General features: G+C 41.0%; 1 protein-coding gene across 11 annotated transcripts in view; it reads left to right on the top strand.

The window, feature by feature from the left end:
* Positions 1 to 8122, top strand: part of LOC132891479 (zinc finger protein 501-like) — an 80524-nt gene extending 72402 nt beyond the window's left edge. For 9 of the 11 annotated variants that reach the window (XM_060929084.1, XM_060929078.1, XM_060929086.1 and 6 more), the window contains 3 exons: positions 2152 to 2219; positions 2393 to 2583; positions 4276 to 8121. In XM_060929084.1, coding sequence (XP_060785067.1) covers positions 2152 to 2219; positions 2393 to 2583; positions 4276 to 5288 — 1272 coding nt within the window. In that variant the 3' untranslated portion in view covers positions 5289 to 8121. Of the gene's footprint in view, positions 1 to 2151; positions 2220 to 2392; positions 2584 to 4275 lie in introns of all 11 variants that reach the window. The other 2 variants (XM_060929085.1, XM_060929087.1) reach the window with 2 other exon arrangements.
* Positions 8123 to 17385: the final 9263 nt, after the last annotated feature.

Here is a 17385-nt window from a genome sequence, read left to right as displayed (position 1 = left end):
ACTTGCTCAACTAAGACTGATGTGACTTCATTGATTGTGGGTTGATTCTCATTAAAACAGGATAGATGTTATAACTTATGCAACATACATGTACATGCATGCATTTTCACTGATAAAACGTAAAAGGCTAATGAAATAATCAGATGAACTGAGACAATTACATTCTGAAGCAAATGAAATAATCTTACGCCGGTAACTTAAACACACAATACAAGTTACATGTCTTAATCCAAATGCAGGTAAACAACGTGGTGTTTTTTTTTGTTGTTGTTGGTTTGTTTTTTAATCCAAATGAGAGTCGGAGCTTACCCATCTGTGTTCTTGCTTCTTGAAGGCCGATCTTGTGACTGATTGTTTTTGAAACAATCTGACTTTCAGTTGTTCGTTCAGTTCTCCGTTCATTCGCTTCTTCCACGTAAGGGCGAGCTGGCAGCAATATCCAGTTTAGAAATGAGACGGCTGCTCCACTCATTCACTGTTTTCTTCATACTGTGTATTCCACCATTACTGCTCGGCTTAGGCAATTACTAAAACCTGGGATGAAACGCGATGTCACCGGTTTTAGCAACAACTGCGGGGAGGTCACTGCCCGAGCGCTATGTCCCGTTCCATCCCAGGTTTTAGCAACTACCCTCGGCTCACGCTCCAGGAGGACTGGTGCAACTGAACTCACTTTCCTTTTAAAATAAAATAAATACTTTTTTCTTTTAGTTTTCTTCTTTAATTGTTGATGCTTTACCCTCTTTCAATACGGGCTTATAGCCAACGCTCCTAAACAGATCAGAGGTCTCGTACAAGTCTTCAGTAAAATATGCAGAGGAGAGACCACTTCATAGGCGCCCAATGTGCCCGTGAACTTCTCACAAAATGCGTCCAAATCTTTGCAGTTTGAACATTCTTGGACCATGAATGCAATGTAAATCCAGCTTCTGTCATGTTGCTGAACCGGCCAGCAACACATCTACTGTATGTGGCATGGTGATAAATTAGCTCAAAATGGAGGATGGGAGTTGTGGTCAGCTGTGTTTTAGTATAGCGGAAGTGGCGATGAGACCGACAGACTTCCTGTTGTGACGTCACGGACGTCAGGGTCATTCACTCAGACCACTACCTATATAAATCACTTTAATCATAAAAATTACTATATTAATTTTGTTAACGATTAAAACTATTCCTGTGCCATTCTTGAGGTCTCAAGGCAGTTATAAACGAAAGTGAGGCCATGGCTCTGTGTATATGCTTTAAATTAATTTATACTTCAAGTTTTACTGGATTAATCAAGATTTAACTTTATTTCCTCCAGAAGCTTTGAATTTGGGTGAGTCTGACTCTTAAAATTGCAGAGTGAGGTGGGTTATAACAACACATCCACCATAATGGGGCTTTAGATAGTTTTTGTTTATCATTACAGTTAATGTTTGAGATTTGATTAATTAAAAATCATTATAAAGTATAATGATTTAACATAACTATACCTGCTTTTTTTTGTTAACTTTGATAATCACTTTCATTTCACTGAACTAGTAAATACAAAGTAATAAAAAGGTTATGGTCAGGACAAATGAAAAATCTTGCTTCTTGTCTGACTGTACAAGTGGATTAAAACTTTGTCAAGCCCTGATGTTACCTGCCAGTTCTACCTGACTCCTCACTATCCACAGCCAACACTCGATTACACTCCCCCCACCCCCACACACTTATACATAAGTAACATTTCCTAACTATAATATTTTGGATTTGTGCAAAAACCCATTTAATGACAGTACTGACCATTAAAGTTGTGCATTTTTGTATCTGTCTGTTTAGAGGACAAAACACAAGGGTCAGATAAGGTCTGGTTCAGCAGCACAGCTTTTCCATGTCAAAGATATGAGTCCTTTGATGAGGAAAAACTCCCTTCTAAATTCTGATGAAAAGATAATGAAGTTTTGCCTGTGTTTTCATAAGGTTGTAAAATTCAGCTTAGTACTCATAAAATGCAGCCTAGTGGTCTGTGAAACTAAAGATACAGTCAAGAACCTTAAATTCTGCCTTCATGATAATATAACAACGTTGGCATTGAGCCTTCGTTCTTATTTCTGTGTACCTCATTTAAATTGAAGGCATAGATTGATTTAATGAAGAAAATGTGAATGTATAATTTTTCTGCAGATATACAGAAGCAGACAGTGTGAAGAATACATAGATGCCAAAAGAGAAATGCATGCGAATTGGATGAGGTGAGGAATACACTAGTTGTGGAGTTTTTTATTAGTCCTTTGATTTTACAGCACTGAATCTATGAGAAGAACTTGATCTTCCTCTTGTAACTGATGTCTTTGCCATACTTTTGCATGATCTGTAACTTTGATCTGATGTTTACCTTTTCTGTCACTTTGCCTTATTCTTTTAGGTATGTGAATTGTGCTCGTAATGATGAAGAACAGAATCTTGTGGCCTTTCAGTATCAAGGGGAGATTCTGTATCGTTGCTGTCGACCCATTAACCCTGGACAGGAGCTCTTAGTGTGGTATGAAGAGGACTATTCCAAAGAACTCAGTCCTGTGTTTGACTACCTCTGGAACAAAAAGTGCTCTGTGAATGGTAAAGTCTATCCATACATACTGCAAATCATTTCAGTTCCATTACCCTTAAAACTGTTCAACTGCTTCCTTAAACAACAGAAAAAAAAGATGGCAGACTGAATTTCATAGAAAAGTGATTTCATGTACAAATGTACACCAATCAGCCATAAATTTAAAAACACTGACTGGTAAAGTGAATTTCATTGATTGTTACAATGGCACCTGTCAGTGGGGTGGGATATATTAGGCAGTAAGAGAATAGTCCGTTTTGAAGTTGATGTGTTGGAAGCAGGACAAATGGGCAAGCATAAGGATCTCGGCTTGGCACAAAATGGCACATCTTATGGGTTGTTCCTGATATGCAGTGGTTAGTACCTACCAAAAGTGATCCAAGGAAAGACAACTGGTGAATCAGTGACAGGGTCATGGGCAGCCAAGGCTCAAGGATTTGTATGGGGCATTAAGGCTAGCCTATATGGTCCAATCCCACAGAAGAGCTACTGTAGCACAAACTGCTGAAAAAGTTAATGCTGACACCTTTCTGTTTCAGCCAGCATTAACTTTTTCAGCAGTTTGTGCTTGTCAAAGTCGCTTTTTTGTTTAAATTTTGATGATTATGGCTTCTAGCTCATGGAAATCAGAAATCCAGTATCTCTTTGGAGGGTAAGCTAAAGAAGGTCATTGCTAAAAAGGCTGGCTGGAAAAGGTGCACAAGCAATAGGGATGACTTGAGAGGATTGTCAAGAACAGTTGATTCAAGAACTTGGGAGAGCTTCCCAAGGAGTGGACTGAAGCTGGTGTCAGTCCATCAAGAGCCACCACGCACAGATGTCTTCAGGAAAGGGGCTACAACTGTTGCGTTCCTAATATCAAGCCACTCCTGAACCAGAGACTATGTCAGAAATGCCTTACCTGGGCTAAGGAAAGAAAGAACTGGACTGTTGCTCAGTGGTCCAAAGTCCTTGTTTCAGATGAAAGTAAATTTTGATTTATTTGGAAATCAAGGTCTTAGAGTCTGACAGAAGAGTTGAGAGGCACAGAATCCAAGGTGTTTGAAGTCCAGTGTGAAGGTTCCACAGTCTGTGATTTGGGGTGCCATGTCGTCTGCTGGTGTTGGTCCACTGTGTTTTATCCGGTCCACTGAGCAACAGTCCAGTTCTTTCTCTGCTTAGCTCAGATAAGACTCTTCTAGCATTGCTCTGGTTCAGAATTGGCTTGATATTAGGAATGCAACAGTTGTAGCCCCTTTCCTGAAGACGTTTGTGTGTGGAGGGTGTCAATGATTGATTGTCTTCTGGATAACTGTCAAGTCAGCAGTCTCTTCCCCATGATTGTGGCTGCGTGTACTGAACTAGACCAAGAGATACATGGCATTTATGTTGTTTTGGTCAAACTTGAAATTAAATATTCTAATATTTTGAGATACTGGATTTCTGATTTTCATGAACTATAAGCCATAATCATAAAAAATGAAAACAAAAAAGCCTTGAAATATTTCACTTAATGTACTGAATATAGAATATATGAAAGTTTATCTTTTTGAATTACAAAAAAAACAACTTTTTACGATATTCCAATATTTTGAGATCCAGAATCTCAAATGTTTTTATTTAACCTCAAACACTCCTCTACATTATCCCAATGTTGTTGCACCTTATTTTCTTGCATTTCGTGTTCAGTTTCTGATATTTTTGTCCTTTCACGTCTCCAGAAGTAAACAACGCTCTGTTGCAAGTCTTTTCCTGCTCCCAGTGTCCTCTTTCTTATGCATCTCAAATTTACCTAGAAAAACACATCCAGAGATGCCACTATGAAGGGTATGTGAGACTGTGGAAAGCAGGAGAGATTCAATATGAGCTTCAGATCCACTCCAAAGGCTCCAGTAATCAGCCAACATCATCTGATACGTTCAGTGCTGACACTTTTCAGAAAGATATACAGAAGGAAAATCACCACTACTCAGATTGTAAGAAAAGTTTCTCTTATCAGAGTGCTCTCCAACGAAACCAAAGAATTCACACAGGAGAGAAGCCGTATCTCTGCTCACAATGTGGAAACAGTTTTACTCATCAGCGTAATCTCCAACGACACCAGTACATTCATACAGGAGAGAAGCCGTATCAGTGCTCACAGTGTGGAAAGAGTTTTAATCAACAGGGGACTCTCCTACTCCACCAGCGCATTCACACAGGAGAGAAGCCGTATCATTGCTCACAGTGTGGAAAGAGATTTACTCAACAGGGTCATCTCCTGGTTCACCAGCGTGTTCACACAGGAGAGAAGCCGTATCACTGCTCACAGTGTGGAAAAAATTTTCCTGACAAGAGTAATCTCCAAAAACATCAGCGCATTCACAGAGGAGAAAAACCATGTCACTGTTCACAGTGTGGAAAGAGATTTACTCAACAGGGTCATCTCCTGGTTCACCAGCGCGTTCACACTGGAGAGAAGCCGTATCACTGCTCACAGTGTGGAAAGACTTTTCGTCATCAGGGTGATCTCCACCGCCACCAGCGTGTTCACACAGGAGAGAAGCCGTATCATTGCACACAGTGTGGAAGGAGTTTTACTCAACAGAGTAATCTCCAGCGACACCAACACATTCACACAGGAGAGAAACCTCATCACTGCTCACAGTGCAAGAAGAGTTTTACTAACCAGAGTAATCTTCGAAAACACCAGTGCCTTCATACCAGAGCAAAGATACATCACTGCTCGTTGTGAGGAAAGCGTTCTAATCAGCAGAAGCATCTTCAAACACACAAGCACATTCACACAAGAGAGAAGCCATATCTTTGCTGACACTGTGGAAAAAAACAATTTATTCAGTAACTTTTAAGACTCAGCAGAGCAGTGAATTAGATGGTGAGTTTGTGAAATAGATCAATGACTTAATAATTTGTCTTCACCTAACAGTCTGTGCACTGTGTTGAAAAATGCTGAACAGCTACTACATAAAGTAAAAAAAAGATTATCTCTGCTATTTTCACAGCATTATTTCAATATGTATGTTAGATTTTGATCGGTCTGTACTGAAGGAGGTTGAATTGACAAAGTATGATCTAGGAATGTAGACCTCTGCTGCCTAAGAGATTCTGCCTCACGGATATCTGGGAAATTCTGCCTCCCGGATATCCGGGACAAACATGAGCATATATTCACATTCAAGAGTGTGTTGTGGAAGTCTGTACCTCAAAAGTAGCCAAAAAATATACTTGCACAAAAGAAGTTGCCTTAAATGCTTTTATTGTACAAAAGCAATGCAAGCGTGAGTGATTCCCGGAAAAAACCCTGCCCTCTGAACTTCTATTAACAGTTTTTAAATTGGGTCCCTTTTTGGGAAACCCACCCTCAGACTGCCCCAAAACAAAACAGTGGCTCCTATTAAAATAATTGTGAAAGGGCTTTCTTTGTTTGAAACACGGACTTCGACTTGGCTGCCCAATATGGGACTTCTCACTGGCTAAAGTATATTCCCTACTATTTTTCAAAATAAAACTAGCATTTACCATATGGCATTCTAAGAGTTTTGCTACTTAATGACATGTCTGTGTTTGTCACGCAAAATGCCTTTACAATGATAGTCAGTGGTGAGAACACAGTGATCACATGCACACACTAAACTCTGTGTACTTAGGTTCAGCTTAAAGGAGCTTAATGTTAAAATCCCTCCCAATCATAAATTCATGGTAATACAACAGTTTCACCATGATCTCAATTTCACAGTGATCTCAAAAATAATTGCCGTAAGCTAAAACAGGTGTGTCTGGGGGTGTATGAGGCCCAGAAAATATTGAAATGGGAGAGCAGTCTTGGAGGCTTCACACTTCCACCTAAGAAAGGTGGATTCTACTGTCTGGCCCTCGCTGCCTTGGAGCCATGCAATCAAGATAAAAAGATAACCATGGTAAACCTAGCACCTACTGATGCCCCAGAGACTATGGAAATCCTAACACATTCTGAAGCTCTAAACAGCAAGCCAGAGTCAAAATTCTCTCACAGTTGTAGCTCTGTGATTGGATGATGATGAAGCTGAGTTATCTATGTATAACTTAAATGGGTGATGAAGCATTACATTACTGGTTTAGACTACACTATTGTATGAAAGAAGAGGGACATTATGTACCATTGCATCACCCTTCAGGATCATAGTCTTACGAAAAGAAGAAAGACATTACTGGTCAACATAACCTTCATTAAGCAGAGAGAAGAATGTGCAAGCGAAGATAAATCTTAAGGATTTAACTAACCAAAACAAGTAGCAATTAGACCAGCCTGCCCTGCCTGTTCCAGATTCAAGAACAAGTAGCAATCAGACCAGCCTGTACCAGTTTTAAGCATGCCAAACACATTTCTATCAATGTGTTAAATGAATTGGCCAAGGCACTAATCTATGCATTTGTTTTGGAAATATTTACCAACAAATAAATTCCACTCTATTTTATAAATTCCAGTTTATTTTAATTAGTTACATGAGTTAGTGAACTTTGACTTTGCTGATAACATAGCAAAGCACTATCAACCAACTGATAAGCATGAATGTTTACACATCTGGGCATCTACCAAACTCTTATCAAGCTGTTATGAAAAAGTCAAATAACAAACCAACAAACATGGTTGAATTTCATCTGTACAGATGTTACATGCAGGTTAATGTGAATTCAATGTATTTTATGTCCAGCTGTCTGTTTTATAAAATTTGGTCATAACTTTGAAATACATTGAAGAATACTGTTGGTAAATGTAGTATGGTGCAGTGTTGAGTGCATTCTCTTCAGATCTTCAAAATTCAGACAGTCACCTGAATTAGGACATAGCAAGACAGACACATTTTACAGTTTGGTTCATCTTTTATTCAGTAAGACAGAGTTGCCATTGCAGATCACTGCTATTTCTGTCATACTTGTTATTCCATTATTATGTTGAGTAAAATTAGGTCACAATAGGTGGTAATGTGTAAAATGTGGGTTACATGTAACCTAAGGCATATAGATCCGTGTTACATGATTTAGTTATTCTCTTGTCATTCAAACAATTCATTCTAACATAATAATAATAAAAATAAGTTTGAAAAGCCTGGATTCTCTTATTTTACACTAAATGTCTGTACTATTAGTTTAAATGGGTTCAGTAAATTAAGTTCTTGGTGAATCTGTCTTGTAACATATGTGTGTGGGGGGGGGTTTGTTGTTTTTTTGTTTGTTTTTTCTTTGCTTCCATACCCACACTTATTTGTCAGGGTTATTAATGACCATTCTGTGTATTAAAATGAATCATATAATGCTGTTTGGCTGTGAAAAGAAATGTAAATAATCAAATGTGCAGGACTGGTAAAAGTTAATTTTAATCTATGTATTTCCAACTTTTAAAATGTCTCGTCAGTGGTATAGACTGTTTTTTTTGTTTTGTTTTGTTTTTTTTTTTGGAAACGGTTATTAAATATGCCACAGATTGTTTCAGTCTCTAACATATACTGTATGTACTTTAGTAATTGTTAAATGATTTTCTCCAAAGATATACATCCTAGTTATGACAGGTGTATTTTAGTTCCTGAAATAAATAAGAATAAGGTTTGTAATCTTCAGTGTTTTACTGAAACTAGGTGTGCACCATTATCATTATATACAAGTATATAAAAGTCTGTGACTTCTGATTTTCATATAGCTCTAAAGCAAATTATGAGCCATAGATAAATACAATCTTCCCAACACTGTAGATGTTGGTAGGCAGCACACTATGGAATATACAGTATGCCGCATTTCAGCTTGAGACGTACCAGATCAGTCACCTATCGGTCACTTGGTGCAAATGGAACTGGCTTGCATGCCATCAGATCATTGCAGCAGATTCCTTTTTTAATATGCCTGCATTTCTTTTTAGTTAAATGGCTGGTCTTATGGCTGTCAAGTTTAAGTTCAGTTCAGACCCAAATGCAGACTCTGGACATGAATAAAAGTGAAAATTTATTTACAATGACAGGAACAGGAGTATGGTTGCTTAGAATGGGGACACAAACCCTGTTTACCATGGGGAAAGCAGAGTGCAGATCAGGCGAGCCAGTCAATCAGTGGACTGAAGGGATCATGGCTGCTGGTATGGCCTGAGAGTGGGCATAATGACGGGTGGAAGGGCAGCTGCTGGATTCCACAACAACTAGAGTTTTCCTGTAAGCAAAACAATGGAAGAAACAGGAAAAACACTTGCAATACGGAAAAGTTTTTGGAATGAGAAACAGGTGGGCTTTTGCTCATCATTAGCAGACTCCGATTGCTGGTGGTGATGGACTTGAGTTGGGATACCTGGAATGTGGGGTGTATGCACAAGGATTTGGGCACCTACAGGCAAACAAAGGAAGGGTTGATGATGCTCTCAACTTCAAAGGGGCCCATAAACTGGGGGGCAAGCCTCTTGGTTTAGGCCTTGAGAGGAGTTTCCTTGGCAAAGGGCCAGACTTATTGATTGGGCTGGAAATCTGGTGGTGGTCTGACAGGCACCGGTTGCAACCTCACACCTTGCAACATCTTTGGTGTTGCCTCAATCCAGACCCATTTATGTACAACCCCAATTCGAAAAAAGTTGGCAACTGTGTAAAACACAAAAACAAAATGCGAAGATTTGCAAATCATGGAAACCCCATATTTCATTAAAAATAGTACAAAGACAACATATCAAATGTTGAAACTAATTTTTTTTTTTTGAAAAACATGCTCATTTTGAATTTGATGTCAGGAACACATTTCACAAAAGTTGTGACAGGGGCAACAAAAGACTGAAAAAGTTGTGTAATGCTTAAAAAATTGATTAATTGGCAACAGGTCAGTAACATGATTGGGTATAAAAAGAGCATGCCAGAGAGGCAGAGTCTGTCAGAAGTAAAGACGGGGAGGGGTTCATCATACTGTGAAAGACTGCATGGGCAAACTGCAACAATTTAAGAATAACGTTCCTCAGTGTAAAATTGCAAAGAAATCACATTATCTATGATACATAATATCATTAAAAGATTCAGAGAATCTGGAGAAATCTTTGTATGCAAGAGACAAGGCTGAAAACTGACATTGGATGCCTGTGATCATCAGATTCCCAGGCAACACTGCATTAAAAGCAGATACATGTCTGTAGTGGAAATCACTGGATGGGCTCAGGAACATTTCAGAAAACCATCGTCTGTGAAAGTTCATTACTGCATCCACAAATGCAAGTTAAAACCATATATAAACAATATCTGTGATTTTATATCCTTAATGTAACCATGCACACATGCTTGATGTCATCATATAAGCAATAATTTGGTTTATGATGAATGTATTTTGAGCCTTGTTTGGATACAAATGTCATTTAGCACAGGTGGTCTGTTTTAATATTATTGGAATGACCTTGAAAGCCTTGTTTGGATACATATTTGTCACTTAGCACAGGTTTTTTGTTTTAATAGTAAGAACAATCAGGGAGGTCTGTCCTTGAATTAAGAACAGTGCAGTCCATTTTGGAAATATTGGGAGAGTGAGGCTGAAATGCATTCTTATATAGTGCAAGTCTGGCACTGGTGGAATACTATAAAAATGGATGATTTTGAGATTTGGAACCAGTTCACTCTGCAGACTGTATTCGGCTTTTATTAATTGATTTAATAGAGGTCTAAACTTTTCTGCAACCTCTTTGAATATTTTTGCTTGAGAGAGTTTCCACGATATACAGTATTACTGGTGACCTCCATGTAATTTGGAAAGAAGCCTCCTGCCTGACTGCACTTGGGTGTCTGCACTGCACAAACAGTGGCTGCAACAAAAAGGTGAGCAATTTTATTTTATTTTTTTGCTAACTAATATTTATAAGGTTTGTGCAGTTGTGGTTTTGGCTCCAAGTGTGGTGGAAAGAGAACTAAATTCTCCAAATTTGAACAACTTAGTGGAAACTTTTTTTTTTAACACAGTAATTCTGAGATTGAAAGTTGGCACAGGTGTTGTCTTTTGTTATGTATGTTCTACTGGCTGAATTTCCCTGAAAATCTTTTTAGTCTTAAGAGCTGCAGAAAAATTGCTAATGAGGAAGAGAAAAAAAACTAAGGAAGACAGGTTGCGCATAAAATCCGGTGGATACCACTTTATTTTGGTATAAATAAAGGGCTGCATAGGCAGGACACATTGTGAGAATGTGTTGTGAGGTGAATACTATGTATGCCTGTGGATACTACTTTTGAGTTAAAATTGGCTCAGATATTGCCTGTTTGGCGTATGGTACCTGTGAATGCTAATTTGCTTAAAGCATATACACAGAACTATGGCCTCACTTTTTGTTTATAAATGCCTTGAGACCTCAAGAATGGCACAGGAATAGTTTTAAGCGTTAACAAGATATCTAATATAGTAATTTTTACAATTAAAGTGATTTCATATAGGTAGCGGTCTGAGTGAATGGCCTTGACGTCTGTGACATCACAGCAGAAGTCTATCGGTCTCATTGCCATTTTCTGCTATACTAAAAAACAGAGCTGACTGCAACTCTGATCCTCCATTTTGAACTAATTTACCGCTATGCCACGTAGATGTGTTGCTGGTGGGTGCAGCAACACGACAGAAGGTGGATTTACGTTGCATTCATGGCCCAAGAATGTTCAAACTGCAAAGATTTGGACATGTTTTGTGAGAAGTTCATGGGCACATTGGGTGCCTACAAAGTGGTCTCTCCTCTGCTCTGCACATTTTACTGAAGACTCATACGAGACTTCTGATCTGTTGAGGAGTGCTGGCTATAAGCCCATATTGAAAGAGGGTGCAGTACCAACAGTTAAAGGAAAAGAAAACTACAAGAAAAGGAAAGTAGTTTTTATTTATTTATATATTTAGCCCTGTGATGACCTGGCGACTTGTCCAGGGTGTACCCCGCCTCTCACCCATAGTCAGCTGGGATAGGCTCCAGCTTGCCTGTGACCCTGTAGAACAGGATAAAGTGGCTAGAGATAATGAGATGAGATGAGATATTAAAAAAAAGGAAAGTAAGTTCAGTTCCACCAGCCAAGGGTTGTTGGTAAAACCCGGGATGGAACAAGACAGGACGTGACCTCCCTGTGACCTCCACCGGTTGCTAAAACCGGTGACGTCCCGGGTTTTAGTAATTGCCTGAGCCGAGTAGTAATGGTAGAGTACTCAGTATGGAGAAAATGTAGAATGATTGGACTAGCCGTCTGATTTCTCTGCTGGATATTGCTGCAATCTCGCACTTATGTGGAAGAAGCGAATGAACTGAACGAACAACTGAAAGTCAGATTGTTTCCAAACAAATCGACCACAAGATCGGCCTTCAAGAAGCAAGAACACAGATGGGTAAGAAGCGACTCTCATTTGGATACAAAACAACAAAAACACCACATTGTTTACCTGCATTTAGATGAATACATGTAACTTGTGTTTTTAAGCTACCGGTATAAGATTATTTAATTTGCTTCAGGAAGTGACTGTCTTAGTTCATCTGATTATTTAATTAGCGTTTTACATTTTATCAGTGAAAATGCATGCATGTACATGTATGTTGCACAAGTTATAACACCTATCCTGTTTTAATAAGAGTCAACCCACAATCAATGATTGTGGGTTGAGCAAGTCCTTACGGACTTGGTATTGGTATTTCTTACTTTCACCATAAATTTTTATTTATATGACTTTGGTCTATAGCCGTCAAAGGCCTCGGCCTTAAAACCGGTTACTGCTGTAACATCATGCACTCAGGGCTGACTGGCTCAGCAGGACAGCTCGAATACCAACTTTGCGGTCGATTTTAACTCTCAAATATATATATATTTTTATTCCCATTTATGCAGCATACAAGAGTCAAGGATGGAGATACTATCCACTCGGAAATTTATTTAAAAATAAAGGTTCTGCATATCTCCTTTAAGAGGTCTGAATGGACAGGTGTGTGTGTGTGTGTGTGTGTGTGTGTGTGTGTGTGTGTGTGTGTGTGTGTGTCTAAAGAGGTATTGTACTGTCTTTGTATTGTTTGTGTGTGTGTGTGTGTGTGTGTGTGTGTGTGTGTGTGTGTGTGTGTGTGTGTGTGTGTGAGAAGAAAAAGGCACCAGTCTTTGTGAGTGAAGGCCTCCACCTTGTGAAGCTCTCGTCTTTTTGAATCTCACTCTCGGAATTTCTCTCCATCTTTTTTCCTCTCTCTCTCCCTTTTTCTGCCTCAGTAACGAAATTTTTTTCTTTATCTCTGTAAGGTTGTAAAATTGTGAATTACTAAGTAAAAGAGAAATGTGTATATGGAAGAATTACAGGCAGCAAGGGTTTTAAAAGACACTCAAGGTATAAGAACACATTTTTGAGAAGTTAGGATATGAAGATATCTTAGGAAGAAGATTTCCTTTGACAGCAGAAAAGAAAGATACACTGTTAAGAGCTTTAACTGAAATAATAAATTTACAAGAGGTGGGTGAGGAGTGGCCGTAAGTAAATTTGGTTGCACTTTTAGGGAGACTTTGGACAGTAAAAAACTTTAAAGGTACACAAGTGCAGCAGATAACTGAATATTTCAGGAAAATCTTTCACAAGTGGATACAAGCACCAAACTTGGCACAAATACTCTTTGGGGATTACTTTTTTTGAAAAATCCCGTTAGCCATTCAAATTCAAGATGGCGGCCATGGTTCTCATCTCATTATCTCTAGCCACTTTATCCTGTTCTACAGGGTCGCAGGCAAGCTGGAGCCTATCCCAGCTGACTATGGGCGAAAAGTGGGGTACACCCTGGACAAGTCGCCAGGTCATCACAGGGCTGACACATAGACACAGACAACCATTCACACTCACATTCACACCTACCGTCAATTTAGAGTCACCAGTTAACCTAACCTGCATGTCTTTGGACTGTGGGGGAAACCGGAGCACCCGGAGAAACCCACACAGACACAGGGAGAACGTGCAAACTCCGCACAGATAGGCCCTCGCTGGCCACAGGGCTCGAACATGGACCTTCTTGCCGTGAGGTGACAGCGCTAACCACTACACTACCATGCCGCCGCTGCCATGGGTGTCAAAGGAAATTCATTTTTACAGTAAAGTTGCAAAGATTTATTACAGGTGAATGTTTTTGGTATCAAATCATACATATGTGGACCCTTAGAAATTAAAAATACTAATATCTAATTGCTGGTTACGTTTCAAGATGGCACCACGGACGGTCACCTCGGAGTTTTGATGCGCTCTGTGTTGTCTTGTTTTGGTTGTAAATAGTACTTCATGTAACCCTTCCTGAATTTCTTTCACGGGAGAAGAATTCCTGAACATCAGGGAAACGACTTCAATGGACTTATTTCCTACATTAATTTCACGATTTATTGTCCATTCTGGTCAAAGGTGCCCTCACCTGTGCTGCTACTGCTAGAGTGAAATGCCGGAGGAGAGGTAAACGAGCTGGAGCACTTGTGTGCCTTCGCCAGCACAGACACTGCACACTGCTGCCTGGAATATATCTCTCCAATGTGCACTCATTGAGCAATAAAATGAATCAATTCCAGCTATTTTTTGGGGGAAAAAAATGGAGACTTTTCTTCATCAGCAGTTCTGTGCTTTATGGAGACGTGGCTGTGTGGATCAATACCTGATTCGGTGCTGCAGCTGGCAGGCTTCCAATTCTTCAGAGCGGATCATAACACAGAACTCTCCAGCAAAACTACAGGTGGAGGAATCTGAATATCCTAATCAGGAATCTTTTTTTTCATTAACTGCAACCCCTTTTACTCTCCCTGTGAGTTTGCTTCATTCATTCTGGTCAGTGTTTTACATTCCACCACAAGCTAATGTGCAGGAGGCACAGCGCTTACTCTCTGACCAGATACTGCATGTGGAGCAGGCTAACCCATTGTCCATGGCGACTTTAACAAAGGTAATCTCTCCCCTGAACTCCACAAATACAGTTTATTAAATGTCCGACCAGAGAGGAGAATGTTTTGGTTCACTATTACACAACATTTAACAATGTTAACTGTTAACCCTTGCGCTGCACTGGGCCACTCTGACCAGGTCATAGTCCACCTAATTCCTTCATATAGACAGAAGCTAACGCTTAGCAAGCCTGTTGTGAGGACATCAAGGAAGTGGAACAAGGAGGCTATGGAGGACCTTCGGGCGTGTCTGGACTCAACAGATGGACGTTTTCAGGACTGCCACAAACAGTTTGGAGGAGTACACAGAGGCAGTGACTTCATGCATCAGCTTCTGTGAGGACAACTGTATACCAGCTCACACCAGGGTGAGTTATAACATTGACAAGTCCTGGTTCACAGCTAGACTCAGACAGCTGAGACAGCAGAAGGAAGAGGCATTCAAGAGTGGGGACAGGGACGCGTTTAAAGAGTCCAAGTACAGGTTTAGCAAGGCGGTGAGAGATGCTAAATGGCTGTATGCTGAGAAACAACACCAGTTCTCGACTAACGACTCTGTATCTGTCTGGAGAGAGCTAAGACGAATCACAAACCCAAACTCCCTCACTCTGTCAACAACCTTTGCCTTGCAAACAACCTTAACACCTTCTACTGCCATTTTGAAAAACAATGGGACAGTCCTGATACCTCCCTCCACAATCACCACCTTCACCCCAACACCCCCACCTCCCCCCTCTCTTCAGGAGCCCACTCCTCCTCATCTCTGTCCACACCAAAGGCCCCCTCCACCTCCTCCCCCACTGCACCTCTCACCATTCAGGAAAGGGATGTTAACAGACTGTCCAAGAGACACAACCCCCGTAAATCAGCTGGGCCTGACTCTGTCTCTCTATCCACCCTGAGAAACTGCACCGACCAGTTGTTTCCAGTGTTCACAGACATTTTCAACACCTCACTGGAGACATGCCATGTGCCAGCCTGTTTCAAGTCCTCCACCATCTTACCCATCCCCAAAAAAGCAAGGACCACAGGACTAAATGACTACAGACCCATCACCCTCACCTCCGTGGTGGTGAAGTCCTTTGAGTGCATTGTTCTCTCCCACCTCAAAGCCATTACAGACCCCCTTCTGGACCCCCTGCAGTTCACCTACAGAGCCAACAGGTCTGTGAACAACGCAGTCAACATGGCCCTCCACTTTATCCTCCAGCACCTGGATTCCCCAAAAACATATGCCAGGATCCTGTGTGTGGACTTCAGCTCTGTGTTCAATACCATCATTCCAGCTCTGCTGTAGGACAAACTGTCTCAGCTAAATGTGCCTCATCCCACCTGCAGGTGGATCACTGACAGGAAATAGCAAGTGATGTTAGGGAAGCATGTCTCCAACACTCATGCCCCTTTTCCACCAAATCAGTTCCAGGGCTTGTTCGGGGCCAGTGCTTAGTTTGGAACCTGGTTTTCTGTTTCCACTGACAAAGAACTGGCTCTGGGGCCAGAAAAACTGGTTCCAGGCTAGCACCAACTCTCTGCTGGGCCAGAGGAAAGAACCGCTTACGTCAGCGGGGGGGCGGAGTTGTTAAAACCAACAACAATAACAAGACCGTGAAAGATCGCCATTTTTAAGCGACGAGAAGCAGCAGCTGTATAAACGCGAAGTCATCCATTATTATTATTATTATTATTATTATTGTTGCCACTGCTGCTTCTTCCGTATTGTTTTTGCTTTGATATTCGTGCCAAGGTTTATGTAAAAGTAGCGCCGTAACTTCCGTATACAGCGACGTAATGATGTGGCTCCGTTTAGCACCGCGAGCGATGGAAAAGCAAACTGGTTCTCAGCTGGCTCGCAAGTTGAACGAGTTGTGAACCAGCACCAGCACTGGCCCCGAACCAGCCCTGGAACTGATTTGGTGGAAAAGGGGTAACAGTTAGCACCGGATCCCCCCCCAGGTTGCGTTCTTTTTCCTCTGCTCTTCTCCCTGTATACAAAGGGCTGCACCTCCACCCACCAGTTCGTCAAGCACCTGAAGTTTGCAGATGACCCCACCCTCATTGGACTCATTTCTAGTGAGGACGAGTCCGCCTACAGGTGGGAGATCAACTGTCTGGTGACCTGGTGCAGCCAAAACAACCTGGAGCTAAATGCTGAAAAAACAGTGGAAATGATTGTGGACTTCAGGAAGAACCCAGCTCCTCCTCTCCCCATCACCCTGTGTGGCTTACCAGTGGACACTGTGGAGTCCTTCTGCTTCCTGGGCACCATAATCACCCAGGACCTGAAGTGGGAACTGAACATCAGCTTCCTCATTTCAAAAGCACAGCAGAGGATGTACTTCCTGCGGCAGTTAAAGAAGTTCAACCTGCCAAACACAATGATGGTGTACTTCTATACAGCCATCATTGAGTCCATCCTCACCTCCTCAATCACCAGCTGGTATGCTGCTGCCTCTGCCAGGGACAAGGGTAGACTGCAGGGTATTGTTCACTCAGCAGAGAAGGTGATCGGCTGCAGCCTGCCTTCACTTGAGGACCTGTTCACCTACAGGACACTGAGGCGGGCAGGAAAAATTGTGGCTGATCCCTCCCACCCTGGACATAAACTCTCTGAGACACTCCCCTCTGGCAGGAGGCTGCGGTCCATCAAGACCAAAACCTCACACCACAAACAGTTTCTTTCCTACCACTGCTGGCCTCATAAACATGACTAGTGACCCCCCCTTACTCTGCCCTCCCCAATAAACAAGACCAGTAACCCAATTTACTCTGCCCCCCAGTTGTTTACCTGATTTGCACGTTTATTTTATTGTTTACCTAATTTGCACATTTGTTTACCTGCAGTTTATTTATTTTATCTTATTTTTATCTTATTTACTTAGTTCTTATTTCTTAATATCTTAGACTTTTTATGTAGCTCCTTGTGGCAGCGAGGGCGTGGTCAAGCGC

Source organism: Neoarius graeffei, chromosome 9 (genome assembly GCF_027579695.1).
Source record: "Neoarius graeffei isolate fNeoGra1 chromosome 9, fNeoGra1.pri, whole genome shotgun sequence".
Classification (NCBI taxonomy): Eukaryota; Metazoa; Chordata; class Actinopteri; order Siluriformes; family Ariidae; genus Neoarius; species Neoarius graeffei.
Note: the sequence above shows the minus strand (reverse complement) of the source record. Positions and strands in the feature narration are given on the sequence as shown.